Source organism: Cervus canadensis, chromosome 7, assembly GCF_019320065.1.
Source record: "Cervus canadensis isolate Bull #8, Minnesota chromosome 7, ASM1932006v1, whole genome shotgun sequence".
NCBI classification, from domain to species: Eukaryota; Metazoa; Chordata; class Mammalia; order Artiodactyla; family Cervidae; genus Cervus; species Cervus canadensis.
The window spans coordinates 26359615-26380822 of record NC_057392.1 but is presented as its reverse complement, the minus strand read 5'-3'; the positions used below and the strand labels follow the sequence as shown (position 1 = coordinate 26380822).

General features: G+C 38.9%; 1 protein-coding gene across 10 annotated transcripts in view; it reads right to left on the bottom strand.

The window, feature by feature from the left end:
- The window catches only part of TTC3 (tetratricopeptide repeat domain 3), a 120417-nt gene that overhangs the window by 67736 nt on the left and 31473 nt on the right, over positions 1 to 21208 (bottom strand). For 9 of the 10 annotated variants that reach the window (XM_043474708.1, XM_043474716.1, XM_043474707.1 and 6 more), the window contains 7 exons: positions 18143 to 18197; positions 8173 to 8335; positions 7186 to 7231; positions 6028 to 6148; positions 5490 to 5553; positions 3318 to 3378; positions 466 to 550 (listed from right to left, as the gene is read on the bottom strand). In XM_043474708.1, the coding sequence (XP_043330643.1) occupies positions 466 to 550; positions 3318 to 3378; positions 5490 to 5553; positions 6028 to 6148; positions 7186 to 7231; positions 8173 to 8335; positions 18143 to 18197 (595 nt within the window). Of the gene's footprint in view, positions 1 to 465; positions 551 to 3317; positions 3379 to 5489; positions 5554 to 6027; positions 6149 to 7185; positions 7232 to 8172; positions 8336 to 16051; positions 16136 to 18142; positions 18198 to 21208 lie in introns of all 10 variants that reach the window. The other variant, XM_043474717.1, reaches the window with a different exon arrangement.

The window sequence follows — 21208 nt, the reverse complement described above, 5'->3', positions numbered from 1 at the left end:
CTATTACTTACTCAATATCACAGAAAGAATTTTATATATAGTTATCTGATAAATCAAAGAATAAAACGCTTGTTCCTTTATGGTTTTATGGTAGGTGTAATAAAACTGCAGGTATTTAAACCTTTTAAAATTATTTAACTTAAAAGTTAAAACTTTGGGAAGCAAAGATCACCAAAGCTTGACATCTTTGGAAAGACGTGCTTGTTCCTTGTAAATCTTTGGGAAACAAACACTTGTGCAGTATTAACCATTAGTTAAATCTCAGGTTCACATAATTACCAAGTTAAAATTTAAATTAATTATAGTTTGGTCTCTTGGCAATCATCTATTAAATTCTATGTCCATAACTAAAATTACATTAGAAAAACCCCAAAACTTAAGAGTGGTCCGTGATTAGACTTCATTCCAGTCACATAAGGTTATGTTCAGAGAGTCTCTTTCCCTTAGCAAAGTCTCTGCCTTTACCTGATGTGCGGCTCTGGAAGACTTAGAAAACTGTTTCTCCAAGATGTTTTTCAAATCTACCGGTAAAGTTTCTTGTGAACCAGGGCTAAAAGAGAAAAGTACTGTTGTGAATTATTTTAAAATAATCCTGCTTATAGAAAGGAAAATACTATTATTTACTGAAAATCATATCAAACATTAAGCAAATGGAGAGTCACAAATCCCTAAACAGAAATATTACCAAGATGCTGATTCTCTGCCAAGTAATTTCTAAATTTAATAAAACCCCTATTAAATTAGAGGGGAAGGAGGACCAGATGAACTCATTATACAAACATTATAGAAGAACAGCTTAAGAAAAAAAAGAAATTTGGGATTTACACTGATCATCAAGTTATTACAAATTTAAGTCAACCAAATACCTGTGATATTCCACACCAATTCTGCAACATCAACTGAGAGTCCAACAATTCAACCCTAACACCAGCTGCAGAGTTAGTAACTCAGGCCCCACAGGTAAGGGGCTCAGTCCCGCATGGCTGCCCTCACTTCAGCCACAGTGCAGTACCCAGGCTGCCCATATTTATGCCCCACTGACTGCAACTTCAGGGGTTCCTGTGACCACCCCTTAGGTTCAACTATTCCTGAGGACAACCCATAGAACTCAGGAAAGCACTTTACTTACGATTATCAGTTAATTGTAAAAGACAGAGGTCTGGAGCAGCTCAGGAAAAGACGCAGAGAAGGTGTGGGGGGCGAAGTACCACGCTGCTTTCACACTGCCCCCGAGTCACTGCTCCCCGCCATCTCCATGTATTCACCAACCCAGAAGTTCCCTTAACCCCTGTGTTTAGAGGTTCTTATTGAGGTCTCATTACACATGCATGAATGATTAAATTACTGGTCACTTGTGACTAAACTCAATTTCTAGCTCCCTTCCCCTCCCAAAAGATTGGGGGGTGAGGGGTGCTGAAAGTTCCAACCAATCACACGTTTTACCTTTTTGGTGACCAGCCTCAATCTTGAAGACAGGGGACCAGCCTTGAGTCACCTTATTAGTATAAACTCAAGTAGGGAGGAAGGAGCTCCAAAGTCTTTCGGAAGTAACCAAAGACTCTCTCTTTACTTAGGAAACTCCAAGGGTCCTAGGAGTGCTGTGCCAGGAACTGGGGACATGGACCAAATCTATAAACATCTTTCTTATACCATACCCTCTCGTAGCTTAGTACCAGTATGAACACTGCATTTTTTTAGAGGAAAATATGGCAAAGTTAGTTACATATACCCTTTGATGGCAATTCCTACTCTAGAAATTCCTCCTTCACTAACATCTATACCATGAAATATCCTACAGCCATGAAAATGAAGAATGTATATATCCATGGTCTGATATGGGAAGGTAGTCAATGTATTTTAGAAAAGATAAAAGCAAGCTAGAGGCCAAAATGGTTCTAACAATGAAAATGATAGTGTTAACAATGATGATAGTTCCAGTGTATCAAACATTTACCATGTTCCAGGGCTCTAAGAATTTTATGTGGTTGTCCTACTGGGGCTTCCCTTGTAGCTCAGTTGGTAAAGAATCTGCCTGCAAAGCCAGGAGACCCAGGTTCAATTCCTGGGTTGGGAAGATCCCCTGGAGAAGGAAATGGCAACCCACTCCAGTATTCTTGCCTGGAAAATTCCATGGACAGCGGAGCTAGTGGGCTACAGCCCATGGGGTCGTAGAGTCGGACACGACTTAGCAACTAAACCACCAAACCAACATCCACTTTATTATTTAATAACCTCATGAAATAGATACAATCAAGAAGAGTATTCCGTTTGAAAACAGAAACAAAACATCAGGAAAATCGAGTTATCTTTAACACAATGGGTTGAAATTTTAACTATGCATTCAAAGAATAAACATGTAGTGGGTTTTGGTTTCTTTTTGTGCTGAGAGAAGAGGGGTAAGGAGGAAGACCCAGGGCTTTTCTAACAAATAAGAGAATAACATAAGGCACTATGGCTTTGCTTTGTATTTAACTTTTGTAGCACCATCAAAAAATGGTACTTTACTAATTTCTCTTAGTGCTATGATATTCAAATGATATTCATTCTCCTTGAAGCACCTATCAAGGAATCAGCCTTCAGATACAAAGAGAAAACTAAAGACTAGTGGAACTGTGGCAAGGAAGGCTTTGCAGTTTCACCAGCATCATTTTCATTGTTTTCATGAATTTCTGTATCTACTGTAAGATTTACACTTTCACTTTGCCATCAATTTACATCACTGTAGGTAACGGGAGATTAAGTATAAAGATTGGTGCCAAGCGTTCCTGTTAATTGGGGGAAATGCTTGGTAGAACCAACTTTAAAGTGGTTGGTCTATTAGTAAATCCTTTCCTCTAATGGGATAATGACTCAAAAGGGCCTCTGAATACACACACAGCCATGTCAGGGCACGTAGAATTAGTTTCCAGATGGTCAAGAAATGATTAATAGCGATTTCTAAAGAAAGGCACCAGAGAAGGAACTGAGAGACAGGTGAAATCAAGTGAACAGTGAAGGAGATTAAATGTTTACTTTACAGTTATCTGCATATTTCTTCCTCTTCTGAGCATGTATTTTGAAATTTCAGAAAATTAATGCTGCCATATCTCCTATTATATGATTCAGTTAATTAACATCCAGGATTAAATAATCCTTTAGCCAAAAATGATCTTCTTCCAAAGACATGCCTAGACATTTGAAAGAGACGTACTTATCATAATACACATATGCAGAAGTAGCTACTACTTGAAAGAGATTTATTTCTCCTTTCTTCTTGGGAGGTGGACATTATGGAAACAAAATAAAGCAAAAGCAAAAAAAAAAGATAAGAAACATACCTGAACTTCTCCAATTCATTGTTTCGAGATTTTTGTTTCCCTTTATATTTTGGAGGCTGACCTGCGAATACAAAAGTATTTGTTCCTGAAATCTGTACATAAAAATCTACAAGCTTAAAAGCAGAGTTTTTTAAAAAATGTAAATTGGAATAATAAAGCAAAGGGAGCGATATTGTGAGTCTAACAGGTAAGCTATTAAAAAAAAGCTACTGATAATGTTTCTTTATGTATGCCATAAAATTACTGTAAGAATAAATTATAATGATGATTATCATTTAACCCTATAGTAGATACAGAAGAGATATAGTTTACAAAAGAGATATAGAAGGCTACAGTTTTTTTTTTTTCCAGGCTATAGTTTCTATTTTCAGGAAGTTTATAATCATATGGGAAGAAAAGACAGTCACTTCAGTAATTAAATAACAATCCCCACTAAGGAAAAAAGAAGATTCTATGATGTTACTGAAATATCAATCCCATAGTAACTGCTACTGTAATTCCTAGAAGGGAAAATCACGTAAATTGGAGTGACTGGGAAAGGCGTCAGGGGGGATGCAGCATCTGTGTTTAAGGTAACAAGCAGGATTTACATAGAATGGGCCAACTGGAGTTCATTTTAAGAAGCACTAGGCAAACCTGTGTGATTGAGAGGGCTAAGTAAGGACAGGCTGAAAGGGGCAGGTGGTTTGAATGTGTGAATGCCCATGCTTTTGACTCCCCAGCTCTGCAGCTCAGCCTCGACCTCCTCAGGAGGAGCAGAGCGCCCTGCACACAGCTGCACAGACGAGAGCACAGGCAGGGACACGGTGTGTGTGACGGAAGCTCTGGGAGAAACAAGTCAGCCATGTACCAGGGACGGGCTGACAGCCTGAGCTCTGGGGGCCTCAGAAAACCAGAGGCTTCTAGAAAGAAGAGTTCCAGTTTGATTTCTACTGGGTGACCTAGGGCAAAATTTAATTAATCTAACTCTGGGACCTCAATTTCTTTGAACATAGATGCAGAACTATGAACAGTATTTAAATGATTTAAATGTTCTATCTAATAATGGCCTAAGAAATATCAGTAAATTAAAAGCTGGTTTTAAAGAAAAAGTTTTATTCTCAAATATTTTGCATATGCCATAAAGTCACATCAGGTAAGGCAGACACCTGTGTTTCTCCCCTTTATATCTGTGCTATAGTGCTAACCAGTACTAAGTGGTTGGATATGCAGCACTGGAGCCTAAGAGAAGATAGAGCTGCACGAAGTAAAAGACCAAAACGGCTGCTGGAAGTAAAAACACTGAAAAAAAATAAAGGAACCAAAACACCTGTGAAAGGGAAAGAGGGCAACAGGATCACTAACTAGAAGGTCAACCATCTCACCACACTAGCTCTGAAAGGAGGCTCATGAAAGCTTGAGGAAGTAACGTGTGTGCAACCACAACCTTGAACCATCAAGAAAATCTGAATTCTCTCAAACTTTGTCTTAAAAGGCAGAGAAGAATGAAATCCACTTCAGAATGACTTCCTTCAGAAGCGGGAAGTATAAAGGGACACTGAGAAAAAATGTGGCATGAGTATTTGCTTCTCTGAAATCTTTCATCTCCTTAAGACACCAAGTAGATGAGGTCTGCTGTGTGTCTCCGTGTTTTCTGGATACATAAATAAATGCATGCACTAAACACATATAATTTAAATAAACTAGTATTAAAGTATATGCATTCTCAACAGAGGTGACATCACCCCCAAGAGAGTTGGAATTGGTTACTGGAAGATGAAAAAAATCTGTTTTTATATATAAAAGCACACATGTACATACAGAACATAAAACAGATAAATGGTATCTGAAGTATCAAAGTTTCATGAAAGGATAAACAGCTCTGAGAGCAGGGGGTAGATAATGAAATAAATGAAACACTGGCCTAGTGGAAATTAGTTAGCAGACCAAGAGAGCATTTTTCCTTCCCATACCTTTACCTGGATTTCCAAAATTAAATTTATTAAGTACTATGAAAAGACTGAGCATTTATTTCAAATAAATATTCCAATTTTTTTCTAGACTTAGAAGCACTGCAAAGTAAAAGGAGAACAACAGCAAATACAAGTGAGGCTTTTGCGAATTTTAGCATGTAGAAGCTTAGGCAACACTACACGAATTCAGCAAAAATTTACAGAAAGGGAAAAAACTCACTTGATGGTGGTACAAATTCAGGATGACAGTCACAATCGTCTACTTTCAGAGCTTCATCTACCACCTACCATGAAAATAAAATTACTGAGTCTAAGCACCTAAAACATTCAGCTTTACCAAATGAATAAACCAACAAAATGGTAAGTACTGCACAATAAATGCTGAATTAATCCTATCACATCTTTCCTTATGCTCCACTCCCAACTGAATATAGTCTCTTTGAGACTTTCATTATTAACAACAAAAGAATTATATGGTGAATTGGCTAAGTTCCCTTCAATGCCCACCTAAGTCCAAAACACCAATTCCTGTTTTTCTCCCTCAAGCCCTGGAAAGAAATATAAATGGGAACTTGACCTTTGAGTACATTACAGGTCAGAGGAAAACTCAGACACAGGTCATCTGGGACACTGAGCACAGAGCCGGGCTATAGGCTTAGAGATGCCTATTAGTTTCCATTATCACAAAAACATGATAATAAAATACGAGACTATCTATACTCAAAATAATTTTAATCTTGGTTTTTAACTGAGCTTACCTTTGGATTCTGATTACCACCGTTTGCCATTTCGTGGTTAGTTTTTCTGAATTTTTTTTCAGTTTCCACAAAGTTAAGTGAAGTACTAAATGCAGGTGCTGATAAACTAGGTAGGTAGGCCCTGAGCAGTAATAAAAGAAATAATAATTTTATTTCTATTGATTAGTATTTTTTAAAAGTTATCCTTCAAACAAGGAGGTTTTAGCAATTATAGCCTTTTTTCCTCGAAAGCAAAGTAATAGCTTCAAAAAGAATCTCTATCTCTGAGATTGGGTTTTTACATAAATACTGCTTTAAATTTGTAATTAAAAGTTCAAAATAGATAAAGAACAACTCAAGAAATGTATACTGGTTTCTAATATTAAAATAAGTAAGTCTCTCTGTTATAAATTTAACAGCTTCAACATCCCAGGCATGTGGGTAAAGCATGTGGCTAAAATTTACTCTATTTTTTTGTTGTTGTTGTAAAATTTACTCTAACTGCCAAATAAAAAAATATAGAATCCTGACTGCTGTCTGTTTTCTTATGAGCAGAAGAAAATGAGCTTAAGTCTATCTGCTGCCTACTTCTAACAGGAGTGTCTCAGCCTTTTTTGAAAAGTTATCAGGAGGCTGGAGGCGGATGCTTCCAGGATGAAGGTGAGGGGTGAAAGGCACAGACTGTGCCCCTGGTCTCTGCTGCCAGGACCCTCATGAACAAAACTGGTGCCACTAAGGCACAGTTATGTCCTCTTAACACGTCACGCCTCCTCCCCATGGGCTCAGGCTATGGATCTCCAGTACACATATATGCAAATAGCTCAGCAAAACAAATCACGGGTTGTCACCTAATCTTACAAACACACTTTAAAATCTCTTCTTGGGATTTTCCTGGTGGTCCAGTGACCAAGACTCTGCACTTTTTGCAGGAGTCCTGGGTTCGATTCCTGGTCGGCAAACTAGATCCCACATGATGTAACTAAAAATTCTGCATGCCGCAACTAAGATCTGGGGCAGCCAAATAAAAAAATATTAAAATCAGTAAAATAAAACCTCCTCTTTTCCTTTCACTGCCAACTTTATTGTGGTTGCTATTAAATACTAAAGCATCAGACAGCAACTCAAACTCACAGAGCAAAACCACTCCAAGTAACAGCCACTGATTTGATATTAACTCACCTGCTTTCACAGAAGGCTTTGACTGGATTACTAGCTGGTATTCGACCTATAAAAATGAACCACACACACACAAAATAATCAGTGGATTGGCAACACAAACTTCAAAAGATTTTCACATTTCTTTTAGGCTGACAATAAGACTATCAAATTTAGGGAACTGAAAAGTAAACCTAAGCAATTTTACACTTCCAGATGTTTTTAGTTTTAGAATAATGTCAACAAGATGCTACACAAACCTTATTTGACATCCCATTACATGTGATCATTGACTAGGTGCAGCAATGTATAAATCTCAATCAGAGATGGTACCTGTCTTCGAGGAGCTCACAATCTGATAAACGTGTCCTGTTGGGTGACAACATCTGACAGTGAAATAGGACTGCTGGGATCAGCTTCGTGAGACACTAGCTACTCACAGAAGAAAGAACAGGAAAGGACTCTATGCTGAGTAAGGTAATTTCAGGCACTGGAGGGAGCAAAATAACTCAGGAGAGAAAACAAGGGCAGAATGAGAACCTGGAGTTCCCAGCCTGCACACTAATTTCTGATGTACCTATGTATACACACACATTCAGCATGCTACAGAATTAGCCACAAACTTGGTACAAAAACAAACAACTCTACTGAAGGGCCTTTTTTTTTTTTTTTTTAAGGAAATAACTATAATAATGGAGGAAGAAATTTAAAACTGTTTCAAAAGGTTTTCTGTCATTCAAAATTTCAAGAACGCATATTTTTCTACAGAAGAATAATTTGTTGCTATTTCAAATAAAAAATACAAATCATTTATTACCAACTGGAATATAATACTAACAGAATTCTACATGAATACAAATGAGAAATTTAAGTGAGCTGACCAAGATAACATGAAATATAAGTACAAATCTTCTGAGAACTCATTTATGGTCCTCCATTAATCCAAGAAACCCACCTTCCAAAGTTTTTAAGGGAATTTGACTGTAACCAAAAGAATCTTAGGTGAAATACCTTGCAGGTCTTCTATTTGTTTTTGTAACTTTACATGCTGCTGAATTAGATCCTTGATTCCCTCAGGGTCATTTTTACAGAGTTTTTGAGCTTTTATGTTTGCTTGCAGGGCCCAGTCATATTCCCCCAGCATAGAAAGAGCAGCACAATAACGATAATGACCCTGTTCCAAAAAGATAAATTCAATTTTTTCTCAAAAATATACTTAAAGAAAATTTAAAGAAAAAATATTTTGCTTGAAAACTGGTTAGTTACTTGAAATGTTACACTAGGATCCTCTCAATAAAAAATAAATGAAAATGTTAATACCTCTCAGGAAGTAAAATTACCTAAAAGAGTTAAATGAAAAGCTATGAACAACAATTTTTAACAACTGACTATAGAGATCAGTGTTTTTGCTTAAGAGATTTTTGTATCCACCCCAAAGAAAAAACAATTCAACCTTTACTCTATGTAAAAGACATTATTTTGTGCCAAATAAAGTATAAGAGTAATTCATTATAAATGAGTAACTTAATTTTTTCAAAGTATTTTTAGGCAATAATAGTCTCTAAGTCATTACATTCCCTACAATTTTTTTTAACTTTAAACTTTTTATTTTGTACTGGGGTCTAGCCGATTAACAATGTTGTGGTAGTTTCACGTGAACAGCAAAAGGACTCAGCCATACATATACATGCACCCACATTCTCTACACTTTTGAAATCAACAGTTTTAGAGCTGGAATGAATAATCGGCTTGTGCAGTAGTCTTCCAACCCCTCTGAAGACCATGGGCACAGATAAGGGGTGCATATATTACTCCCATCTTTCTTAATCAGCTTTTAATTATTTTATCTCTAAGTATAGTTCTCAGCTTTAAGAAAAGATCCAAAAGCCACTGATTTACTCTTAATTCCAATGACGAGGTTGTTTCCTTTTTTTTTTTTATGCTACAGAATCATAGTTCTAGCTGGTCCCTTAATTTATGTGTTTTGGGAAATCTATATCAAGCTTGAACATTTTAATTCAGAAAGTTAATATTACCAAAACTAGGGCTAACTCAGACAACCCCTCTTTTAGCTACCCCCAAACCAAATCCCTGTTTTAGGCTTGATATCTCCATTTAAGAAGTGATTTACAAGTGTGAGAGGCTAGAACTGGCCTAACGCCACATTTATTTAGAGACAAGCCAAAGAACTTGGATCTTAGGACTCCAGGTCCAGAGCTCTTCCTCTTTTCTACACATTTTACAAAGAAAATTCTGATTCTATTAGAAAATATGAAATCAGAAATAAATGATCCTTTTAAGAAAGATGAGTTTTTCACTAAAAGCAGCAAGAAACAACCAGAGGACCTATGTCTACGTAGGTTTGGTGCATATACAATCCCACTTTGGTGTACCAACCCAACCGGAGAGGTCAGAGCATTTCCTAAGCAGGCTCTTCAGGCTCAGCTCAGTGACCCCCAATTCATACTGCATTTGGTTACACTCTGCTTTTCCTCCAAAGGCAGGAAGATAAGAGACCTCACAGTTATGCTACAAGACCAAAATTCTATCCACTAAGCATAAACCAACCTCAAACTTTAAATAGCTGCATTAAAAAAAAAAAAATCACAGCACAGGAAATTATGGGAGATTATAAACCTCACCTACTAAATTTGTAGAAAACACTTCATTTCTTTCTCTTTTCCACCCATCTTTTACTGCGTTCTTTTCCCTAAGCTCTGTAAAACCCAGTGTACCTTCTATCAGACGAGATGGGAGTTTATTCAGATCTCTGTGCTGAAGTTGTTTAAATGAGGCTTCAATGAAAGGTATCTCAGAAAGTTTCTTGAACCCAACTATGATAGTTTTGCTCTTCTGTGACATTATCTCATTCTCTATCACAGACACTATTCATCTACCTAGTATCTCTTCCTTCTTGTGTGCCATCACATCACTACTCTATATAGTAATGCCCACATCTCAACAGGGCCGGCAGGGAAGAAGCATAGCTGTGACCTAGGAGACTGGCCAACAGAAATGTACCATTCACAGCAACTGAACCACAGGTGGGCATATGGCTCAATCAGGATCAGTCTGAGGCACCCCACAGTTATACTATATAAATACTAACAGAGGCTCTCTTTCCACTAGAAAAGTTACTACAAACTTTCCACTAGAAACGTTAACAGAACAGTTACTAGGATACCAGGTTGGGGCTCCCACTGTTTCAAAATGAGGCCAAGAGAGCCTATTCTCTAATTACCACTTGTGATCAAGATAGATTAACAAGGATTGGATATCCTCTTGCTTAAAAGTAAGACAAAGTCCATGAAACAAAGGTTTGCTAGACACTGGATATCAGGCAACAAAGAAAGTGATTCCTGAGAGATGAGAAACACAGAAAGCTCTCTGGTTGTTCCCACTTACTGAGGGAGAGTTTCTAAGCCACAGCACGGGCAGAAGGAACCCAGGGAGAGACCACAACCTGACTGAGGACAGGAAAGCCAAGGCAGCCCAAGTTCACAGGGCAGAGGACCACAGGGGACAGAGCTGGAGAGAGGACTCCAGAGTTTTCAGAGGGTTCCCCTTGAGTCTTCAGCTGAGCATCAATTAGTACATGCACGTGTGGCAACTACCCAAGCCAGGGAAAGAACCACTTGAAAAGACTAAAAGGGAGTAACAGTCAGCACTCGCACAGGCCAGGAGTAATTCCTGTTCCCACCAACCAGAGCGGAAAACATAATTAATTCATGGGAGTATTAAGTAGAGTACTTAACAGGGTTTGGCCTCAGTTGTGGAGAAAAAATTAGCCCGAGAACAAATACCACTATGATATCACCCAACAAAGCCTAAAACAACACTCAGAAGAATCTGTTTTCCAAGTAGCTTTACTGCATCCCAAAACAAAACTCAAAAATATTCACAGAAAACAAAATATATTAGGACCAAACAAGGCAAAATTCACAATGTCTGGCATCCAATCAAAAATTACTAGGTATGCAAAGAAGGAAAATGTGATCTATAATGAAGAGAAAAATCAATCCATTGAAAACAATCCAGAAATGACACAGATCACAGGATTAGCAGACAAGGACATTAAAACAGCTATAGATAATATATTTCATACATTCAAGAAGCTAAGCAGAAAACAGAATATATTAAGTAGAGACATAAAATATATAAGAAATACTCAAACTGAAATTCTAGAGATGACTGCTACAGCATTCAGATGAAAAATAAATTAGATGGAAATAAAGGCAGATTAGACCTAACAGAAGAATTAGTGGACATGAGGACACAGCAATAAAAATCTAGGTAAAATAGTACAAAGACAGAAAAGACTGAAAATGATACAAACAGGGAAACCTCACTGAGAATCATAAAGTGTGTACAGATCTGGATCCAACCATGCCTGAACTACCATCCAACCATAACTTTTCAATTACATGAGCCAAGAACTTCCCTGTTCTACTTTTGTCAAATCTGAGTTAGGTTTTGTCACTCCCAAACGAAAAGAGTCCTAACATACTCCTCAATATTAAAAAGTTCTTGAGGATATTTGTGAGGTTATTGGTTTGTATCCTGCATAAATATATCAAAAGACAATGCCCACAGAAATACCAACAAATATTTGGTGACTATATTGTAAAAATTCTCACTCTTGGGGGTACTCTTTTGCCCCCTTCTGATGCCTATGTCAGAAGCTTTCTCTATCTCCTTTATACTTTAATAAAACTTTATTACACAAAAGCTCTGAGCGATCCAGCCTCGTCTCTGGCCCCGGATTGAATTCATCTCCTCCATAGGCCAAGAATCCCGCGTCTCATCGTTCAGTAACAACCTTTCATCTTGGGGGCTCGTCCGGGATCCTTCAGGACAAGATGGGAGCTAACAATTCCAGCCTCACTCCTTTGAACTGTATCCTGAAAAACTGGGATAGATTTGATCCCCAGGGCTTAAAGAAGACACACCTGGTCTTACTATGTGATACTGCATGGCCACGATACTGAGGCAACTTACTCCGTGCTTACTGAAGCCCCTGGCCCACTTTCTTCCCGATCCGCTTCCGTAATGGGACTGTCTGGAGGAGCCAAAAGATGGGCCCGATAATCTATGTGAGCCTACTTCTGCTGACTCCAGAAATCCTGAGTCTGCCGTTTGATCCTCAAGACAATGCCTTCCTGTCCTGGGCTCACTCCTATGCTGCATTCCACAATCGGTCTAACTGCTGGGTCTGCGGAGCACTCCCCTCTTCATCAGTGGAAGGCGTTCCATGGTGGACATCTCCACTTCAAGGAAAGGACTTTCTCCAAGTCTGCAAGTAACTTCAACAATCGCATGTGATACCTCTTCTTAAACTGATGACATCTAACAACCTTAAGATGGACTGATGTAACTATGGACATAATGTGACTTTTCATTTTGATTTTAACTTGGTTTAATGACTATTTTGCCTTACGTCTGTAACTGTATAATGGGGTTTTCTAACAGTCTAAAAGCTTTTAATTTACAAATAGTTGTCCAAGCTCCTATGAGTGCCACAGCCTCCTCCAACTATTACTTAGAGCCCCTGGATCAGACATCCTCACTATGAGGATTAGGAGAATATGTTGCCTCACCAATTTAGGGACAACGCCCCTTGTCAGCTCGGAAGCAGTTATGGAATGAGAACGACGCCCCTTTTCCCTAGGCAACATAATTCTCCTAAAAGAAAAGGGGGGAATGAGAGAGTCATTTCCTAGGCAGGTTGATAAGAAGTCTAAGGGTCCCCAAGGAGAGAGAGGTCTGGGATATTCAAGGAGGAAGAAAGGACAAACTTTTACTTTTTTTCCTCTACATTCCTTAGGATTATATAACAATAATGTATCCTGCCTGAGGACAGTCTTTGGATTAAACCCTCTGGCTAATTCTGTTATCTTAAAACATAAATTATGGGAGTAGGTCTGGTCTTTACAAGGATGTATCCTGCCTGAGGACAATCTTTGGATTAAACCTTCTGGCCAACTCTGTTATCTTAAAATGTAAATTATGGGAGTGGGTCTGGTGAGGTCTTTGCAGCCTCCAGACATTCTTTGGATTCATTGGAGAGTATATAACTCCATTGCTAATACTAGCAAAGGGGGTACTCTTTTGCCCCCTTCTGATGCCTATGTCAGAAGCTTTCTCTATCTCCTTTATACTTTAATAAAACTTTATTACACAAAAAAAAAAAAAAAAAAAAAAAAATTCTCACTCTTTAGGATACAATGATTCAGTCTCTTAAGAATCATTGATTCTTAAGAATGATTAGTTTCTTAAGCCTAAAAGTATGTACAGGACTCATAAATCAAGTATACCTCAATGAAAAATAATTTTTAAAAAATCATTTAAAAATTAAAGTATGTTCAGGATAACTGACATTGGACCAGTTTTCTCTATCTGGAAAAAAAGAAGAAAAATTGGTCCACCCTCACACAGAAATCTACAGACTACCCACCTATACAGGATTATATCCTAGAGGCACAACTCAATAGACTCAGGTTCATAAATGGACTCTTGATAAAAGAATGCACCTTGCACAGTCTACCTTGGTTTTTTAAGTTTAAAATATCCTTCAATGAGCACTCCTTTTTGGTAAAACAAAATGATAAATGACTTCAATATATAGTTAACAAATTTTTTTGAATACTTACTAGGGAGTTGTGTTTTTTTGCCCACACAAGTAATTTTTGCAACTATTAAAAAATTCCCAATTTAAAAAAAAAATGAGTGAACCCACATAAACAGTCAACTGATCTTTGACAGAGAAACAAAGACAATACAATGGAACAAAGACAGTCTTTTCAACAAATGATAGTGGAACTGGACATCTACATGCAAAAAACTGAATCCAGACAGAAATTAACTCAGAATAGATCACAGACCTAAAACTCCTAGAGGAGAGCATAGGGGGAAAACTAGATGACACTGGGTATGGTGATGACTTTCTAGATACACCAAAGGCATGATTCATGAAAAGAAATAATTGATAAGCTGGACTTGATTAAAATTAAAACTTACACTCTGTGAAAGAAACATCAAGAACATGAGAAGACAAGCCCGGGTCTAGGAGAAAATATTTGCAAAAAATACACCTGATAAAGGATGTTATCCAAAATATACAGAGAACTCTTAACAATAAGAAAACAATCAATTAAAAAATAAGCCAAAGACCTTAACAGACACTTCATCAAGGAAGATATACAGTGGCAAATAAGTATATGAAAAGATGCTTCTCATGTCATCAAGGAAATGCAAATTAAAATAATAAGATACCACTATGAATCTATCTTCCCTTGTACCTCAGTTGCTAGCGAATCTGCCTGCAATGCAGGAGACCGGGGTTTGATTCCTGGGTCAGGAAGATACCCTGGAGAAAGAAATGGCAACCCATTCCAGTATTCTTGCCTGGCGAATCCCATGGACAGAGGAGCCTGGCAGGCTACAGTCCATGGGGTCACAAGGGTCGGACACGACTTAGTGACTAAACCACCCACCACCACATGAATCTACCAGAAAAGCCAAAATTCAGGACACTAACAACACTAAATGCTGGGAGGATGTGGAGCAACAAGAACTCTCATTCACTGATGGTGGAAGTGCAAAATGGTTGAATGTGCAAGACAGCTACATTGGAAGAAGGTTTGGCAACTGTTAAGTTTTTTAGTTTAAAAAACGAAACAAAACATATTCTTATCATATGATCCAGCAATTGCACTCCTTGGTATTTACCCAAAGGAGCTGAAAATGTATGTCTGCACAAAAACCTGCATATATATGTTTATAGCAGCTTTATTCATAACCGTCAAACCTTGGAAACAATCAAGATGTTCTTCAGTAGGTGAATAAACTGTAAGATATTCCAACAATGTAGTATTTTCAGTGCTAAAAAGAAATATCTATCAAGTCATGAAAAGACATAGAGGAAACTTAAATACATATCACTAAGTGAAAGAAGCCAATCTGAGAAGCCTATACATTGTATGATTCCAACTATATGACATTCTGGAAAAAGTAAACCTATGGGAACAGTAAGAAGATCAATGGTTGCTAGGAATTTGGGAGGAAGGATGGATAGGCAGATCAGAGGATTTCAGGGCAGTGAAAATACTCTATGAACCACAATGGTGAAACACAGGTCACTATGCATTTGTTCAAACCCACAGGAAGTCCACTTAGGGAGTGAACCCTAAGACCAACTATGGACTTTTGTTGATTATGACATGTTCATGTAGGTTCATCAGTTTTCACAGATGTGTATCTCTGCTGTGGGATGCCGATAATGGGGGAGACTATGCAAGTGTGGCGCAGGGAATGTACAAGAAATCTCTGTACCGTCTTCTTAATTTTGCTGTGAACCTAAAACTGCTCTAAAAAATAGCCTTAAAAAAAAAAAGAATGAATGTTTTGTTTGATAAGTTAAACCAGGAATAAACATTCTACATAAAGTCTTCAATGTAATTAAGAAAGTTTTGAATTTAAGACATGTGAAAGACAACATACATATACAGCATGTATCTAATGGAAGTTTTGCAAGAATAAACTGGAGAGGAGGCAACATTCAAATGGTTAAGGGTAAAAATATTCCAGAAATGCTGAAAGACATGAATCCTCAGATTTTAGAAACCAAGCTATCCCAAGTATGATAAATTTAAAGAAAATCCCTCCCAGACACATTGCAATAAAACTGTCAAACATTAAAGACAGTGAGAAGATCTTCAAACGCCTAGGAAAAGCAAAGATTACTTACAAAGAAAAATAGTAGACTTGTCAACAGAGGCCAAAAAAAAGTCAAAAGAACACAGACTTAAACATCTGCATTGTTACTTTTTTTTTTTAAGAAAGTTTTGGTACACTTTTTCTAAGTTGATAATAGACCGAACTAGCAAGTTACCTCTGGAAAATCAGTATCATGGTCTAGGTTTCAGTGTTATGGACACTAGCATCCATTCATTCTGTAAGCATATCTACACAGCACCTGCCAAATGCCAAGTTCAGTGATCAGCAAAGATTATGCTTCAGCTACAACAGCAACTCATAACAAAAATGGCAACAAAGAGATCACCTTCAAACAGAAGCCTATCCAATGCTAGATTCTCAGTTCATTTTTGTCTCTTACTTGCAATGTTACCTCACAGAAAGTCACTTTACCCTTCTGGGACTTAATTTCTTCATCTAGAAAATAAGGCATTTAAGAAGTGACTCCAATATCTGGATGCAGAAGTTCACCTGGAGAATTTTATAATCCCCAGACTTGGATACACTCCTAAGCCATCTGAATCATAATTTGGAGGCTCTAAAATTCTATGATTCTATTCATTCTGGTTTAAAAACAAATATGTAAACACTGTTTTTTAAATCTATAATTTTTGGTAGCCAATAACTCATTTCAACTCATTCATTCATTAAATATTTACTGAGTGCCTGCTATGTGCTGGGAAGCTTATCAGGCAGGTGATTCAGAAATGAACCAAATAAAAAAACCCGTCCTTAGGGAGCTCACATTATACTAAAGCACACACAAATAAGAACACAACTTATACAATATACATACGTGCAATCATGTTAAATGCTAAGAGGTAAAAAGATAAAGCAGAGAAAAATAAGCAAATGTCTAGGAAGGAGCAGGTTTGGCATTTTAGCAAGGTGCTCAGGGAAGGTCACTGAGGAGAGAATTTTCAGTGAAGAAGGAAGGGAAGTAAGGGTGACTGCTCAGGCGCTGGGAAAGGCATTCTGGCTTGAGACAGAGGGAAGAACAAGTGCACTGGGAATGGACCTGGTTCGTGTGAGGACAGTGGGGAGGCCCGGGGCTGACAGGGTGGACAAGGGAGAGGCAAGCAGGAGTGAGGTCGGAGAGATGATGGGTGGTTAAAGGCAGACAGGGAGCTGATTAGATGGATCGTAGTAGTAACTTTGATCAAATGAAAATTCCACACTCATCCACTGCTTTATTAATGCATATTCAGGTATTTGCAGTTCTGTGTCATAAAAACCACACTGCAGTGACCAAGCTTGCACATCTCACCATATACACATAGGCAAGAATGTCTGTGGAGTACACGCCCTTGGAATCAATTACAACACAGGCACATCATAGAGCTCTCCAAATTGGCTGTGACCACCAAATTGGCTGTGACCAATTCACACCAAACAGGCTTACTGAGAGCTCCTATTAGCAAACATGCTACCAATACTCAGGACTATCGTTCTCTAACTTTCACCAATTTGAAGAACCCAAACAATATCATTATTTTTTCCACTTGTGGGTGTACATGTGGGTCTGTTTGGAGGTTCTTTATTAAGCTTTCTTGGTTTCTATTTCTTTACAATTTTAATTACCAGGAAACGGAATAGTTTTTTTCCTATCACCCATTCAGGTTTCCTCACCTCTGAAATGCTTATTTCGTGGGCCCATTTTCTACTGAGTTTATTTTTGTTCTTTGCATATTCTGAATGTAATTCCTATCAAGTTATTTCTGTTCTATATATGAGAGACTATCTCCTCCCAGACTGTAATTTCATTATGGCGTCCCAACATACAGAAAATTTTAAGCTTGAGATAATTATCAGAGTTTTTTCCTTCTCTGACCTGTGCATGTATCTTAAGAAACCCTTTCCCACCTCAAGATTACAGAGCTAGTCTCCAGCACTCCTTCTGAGTCTTAAGCCTCATTTTCCACAGTCAGGTTCTTAATCCTTCCACAACGTGCAGATGCTGACACCTCAGCCATTCAGGTATGCTCACGACCCCACTCAGGTGTGTTCACGACCCCTAGGGGCAGCCTGTCCCCGATAGACAAGCTTGGCCCTTACCGCTGGGCGGCAGGTCCTCTCTGATCATGGAACTGAAGGTTCCCCTGCCATGCTCCTGAGTTCCATGTAATTTCATCCAACACTTTTTACATAGGGATTTATATCCTGTAAACAGACTTTTCACTACGTTGTACAGCACTGTTTAACCAAGTAAAGCATGAAAGAAACCTACCTTTGTCCAATTGTTCTTCAGAATGGTAGCTCTCTTTCCATCACCAAGTGCATTTCTAAAGGAAAAGGAAATAAAATACTCAAATTTTTCAAAGGGTATTATATAGTGCGTATCTATTTGTATTTCAGATTTCCATATACAATCTAGTTTTTAATTTTTTTAATCTATGTAATATATGTCCATTATAGGAAATTTGGAAAATACAGAAAAGTAAAACAAAGGGAAAAAGTCACCCAGAGTCACAATCACAATTACCCAAGAATAGCTACTTTCAATATTTCTGGAGTATTTCCTGCACACAACTATCTACATCTCACCTATCCCTAACTTCTTATTACTCGTATGAAGTTTTTTTGGTACTATGTGGTACTGTCAGCAAGACTTCTGATCTTGGAAAATAAACGTCCCAGATATTTCACACAACACACTGGCTAAGCTATAATGGACAGAGCATAAGTTGGGACATGAGATTAAGTCCAGCACCATCACTAACTCTCACTGGGGCGGATAGGACGTAATTAACCTCTTTAGGGTCACTTTCTCATCTGTAAGATGAGGCTAACAATTTTGGTTTTTCCTGTTTTCAGATACTATGCTAAAGCACAGTACGCTGTAAACTGTCGAGGACTAAGGTCTAACACCCGGTCTCTCATAGTTTCCTTACAGTCAATGGCCTCGTCTGCCCACCTCAGCCACCCACCACCACCCTCCCAGGGAACTTTACCACTGCTCAAAACTGTTCAGAGCCCCAAATCACTAATTCAGGCATCCCACTCTTTCCCCTGATAGCATAGCTCCTTCCATCCTACTTATTCAACTATTCCTACTAGCTTCTCAGGGTGCTCACCTCACTGACTTACCCATTTTCTCTTTTTTTTAAACTTCCTTATTGATCTATCTTAAGATTTGCTGGTTCCTCATTTCATATTCCCATGCATACGACTTCTTCATACTTCTTTGTCCCTATGTTTACATCTTGCTCTGTGGCAAGACCCAATGCGGGATGAGCCCTGCTTCCTGCTTTCCCCAGGACCACACGTAGGGAGCCGAGTACTACCAGAGAAAAATCACGGCAGAGCACAGCAGGAGCCCTACTCACTCAGGATTCCAACCCAAAGGGGCCTTCAACACTGCTAACCAGCATTCTAGATCAAACCACCCTCTAATTTTGTTAAATGGCCATTTCAAATCTTATGTCCTTTCCAGGACTTCCCTGGTGGTCCAGTGGTTAAAACTCTGCACTTCCAATGCAGGGGGGCATGGGTTTAATCCCTGGTCAGAGACCTAAGACCCTGAATGCCTCGCAGAGTGGTCAAAAAAAAAAAATCTTATGTCCTTTCCTTCCAACTCCCCTTTCAGCGGATGAGCTTTGCTCCTATTTCAACGATTAAACTGGAACTGGACATATCAAAGAAAACTCTCTCAATCTAGCCCTAACTTTTCTCCTTTACAATAAAAGTGTCTTCCTCCTTCTGTGGCTGATTCTTCCACTTGCGCCATGTAACTACCCATCCTTACGGTATCAATCATCCCTTCCCTCTCCTGTAAAATCACACATTCCATTTCAGGAATCTACCCCATCAGTATGTTTTATTGTGGTAAAATACACATCATAATTTACCTCATGAATCATTTCAAATGTAAAATTCAGTGGTATGAAGCACATTCACGTTCTCATGCAACTTCCTACTGACTTTTAATCTGCTCAGATCTCTCATCTTTTAAAAAGCAAGTAAAAAATAAATAAATGGCTTAAACCCTAAGCAAACATTGTTGGTAAACCCAGCAGCTAACCTCCTCCTCTGACTGCTAGACACTTGTTGTGAGGGTCCACCTCTAAGACTTAAGAGAGAATTCCTAGTAAATTTAAGCCAATCATCGCAAACCCACTCTCCACTGAGTGGTTTAGGGGTACACAGTTTAGGTGTGACCCAGAACTGAGGGGACCGCTCACTCTTAAAAACAGATTACAAAAACAACCAAAAAACAAAACAAAAAAAAGATTACAAAGAACAAGACTAGGTTAACTTATTCTACCAAACAGCAATACCTACTAAAAGACCATATATACATTTTTTTTAAAAGACAAAATTCAAAAGCTATCTAAAGATAGACGGCCTGACAAACAGAAGAGGATACAGAAATCAGAAACACATCTTGATATAGTCACCCGATCTGTATGACAAAGCTAACACTGCAGTGCATGGAGAAAACATACTCTTAAAAGACGGGGCTGGGTCGGCTGAGGGGGTCTCTTCCATATCCCTGCAGGTAGTGCAGAGCCTGCTACGCAGAGATGCTTACACATTCTTTACACATTCAAACACTGAGTGGACGAATAAGTGAATAAATGTGTCTTCCATATACACGGCGGAGGCAGAGCTGAAGCAGCAGCACAAAGAAGTTGCAGGGTTGGGGGGGCGGTGGGGGAGGCCTGCAAGCAAATGGAGAAGCCAGAAAGTCCTTCTCCTCCTCTCTCATCCACCCACCCACTCACTTCTTGAGCACCTGCTACACATGGGCATATGGGCGCTGTATTATGGACGCAGTGTGGACAAGCTGGACACAGCTCTGCCCTCTTGGGGCTAATATTCCAGTGGGAGACAGATAATACGGAAATAAAAAAACAAGTGATTTCCAAGCCATGTGAAAGCTACTGAGATGAAGACAGTGAATTATCAGGAAAAAGGATCAGGGCAGGCTTCAAGGAGGAGGTGATATTTGTGCCGAAACTCTAATAAAGGGAGGGAGGGAGCCCTGTGATGCCAGGAAAGAGCGTCCCAGGTAGAGAGGACAGAGAGTGCACAGGTCTGGGGGGCAGAGCGGTGGGAATGAGAGCGGACATCCCGGAGGTAGAGAGAGGAGGGGGCAGTGACAGCAAGGGTTCCTGAGTTGGAAGCCTGAGGGCCCGTGAGGGTTGGAGGTGAGGGCAGAGGCGGTCTCCAGCACAGGAAAGAGAAACCAAGGGGCTGTCTCAGCAGAGCCGCTCTGGAAGCCTCAGGGCAGAGGTGAAGCTGGGGGAGAGGACCAGACCTGGGGAAGGTTCCAAAATAGGAGCCCAGGAAG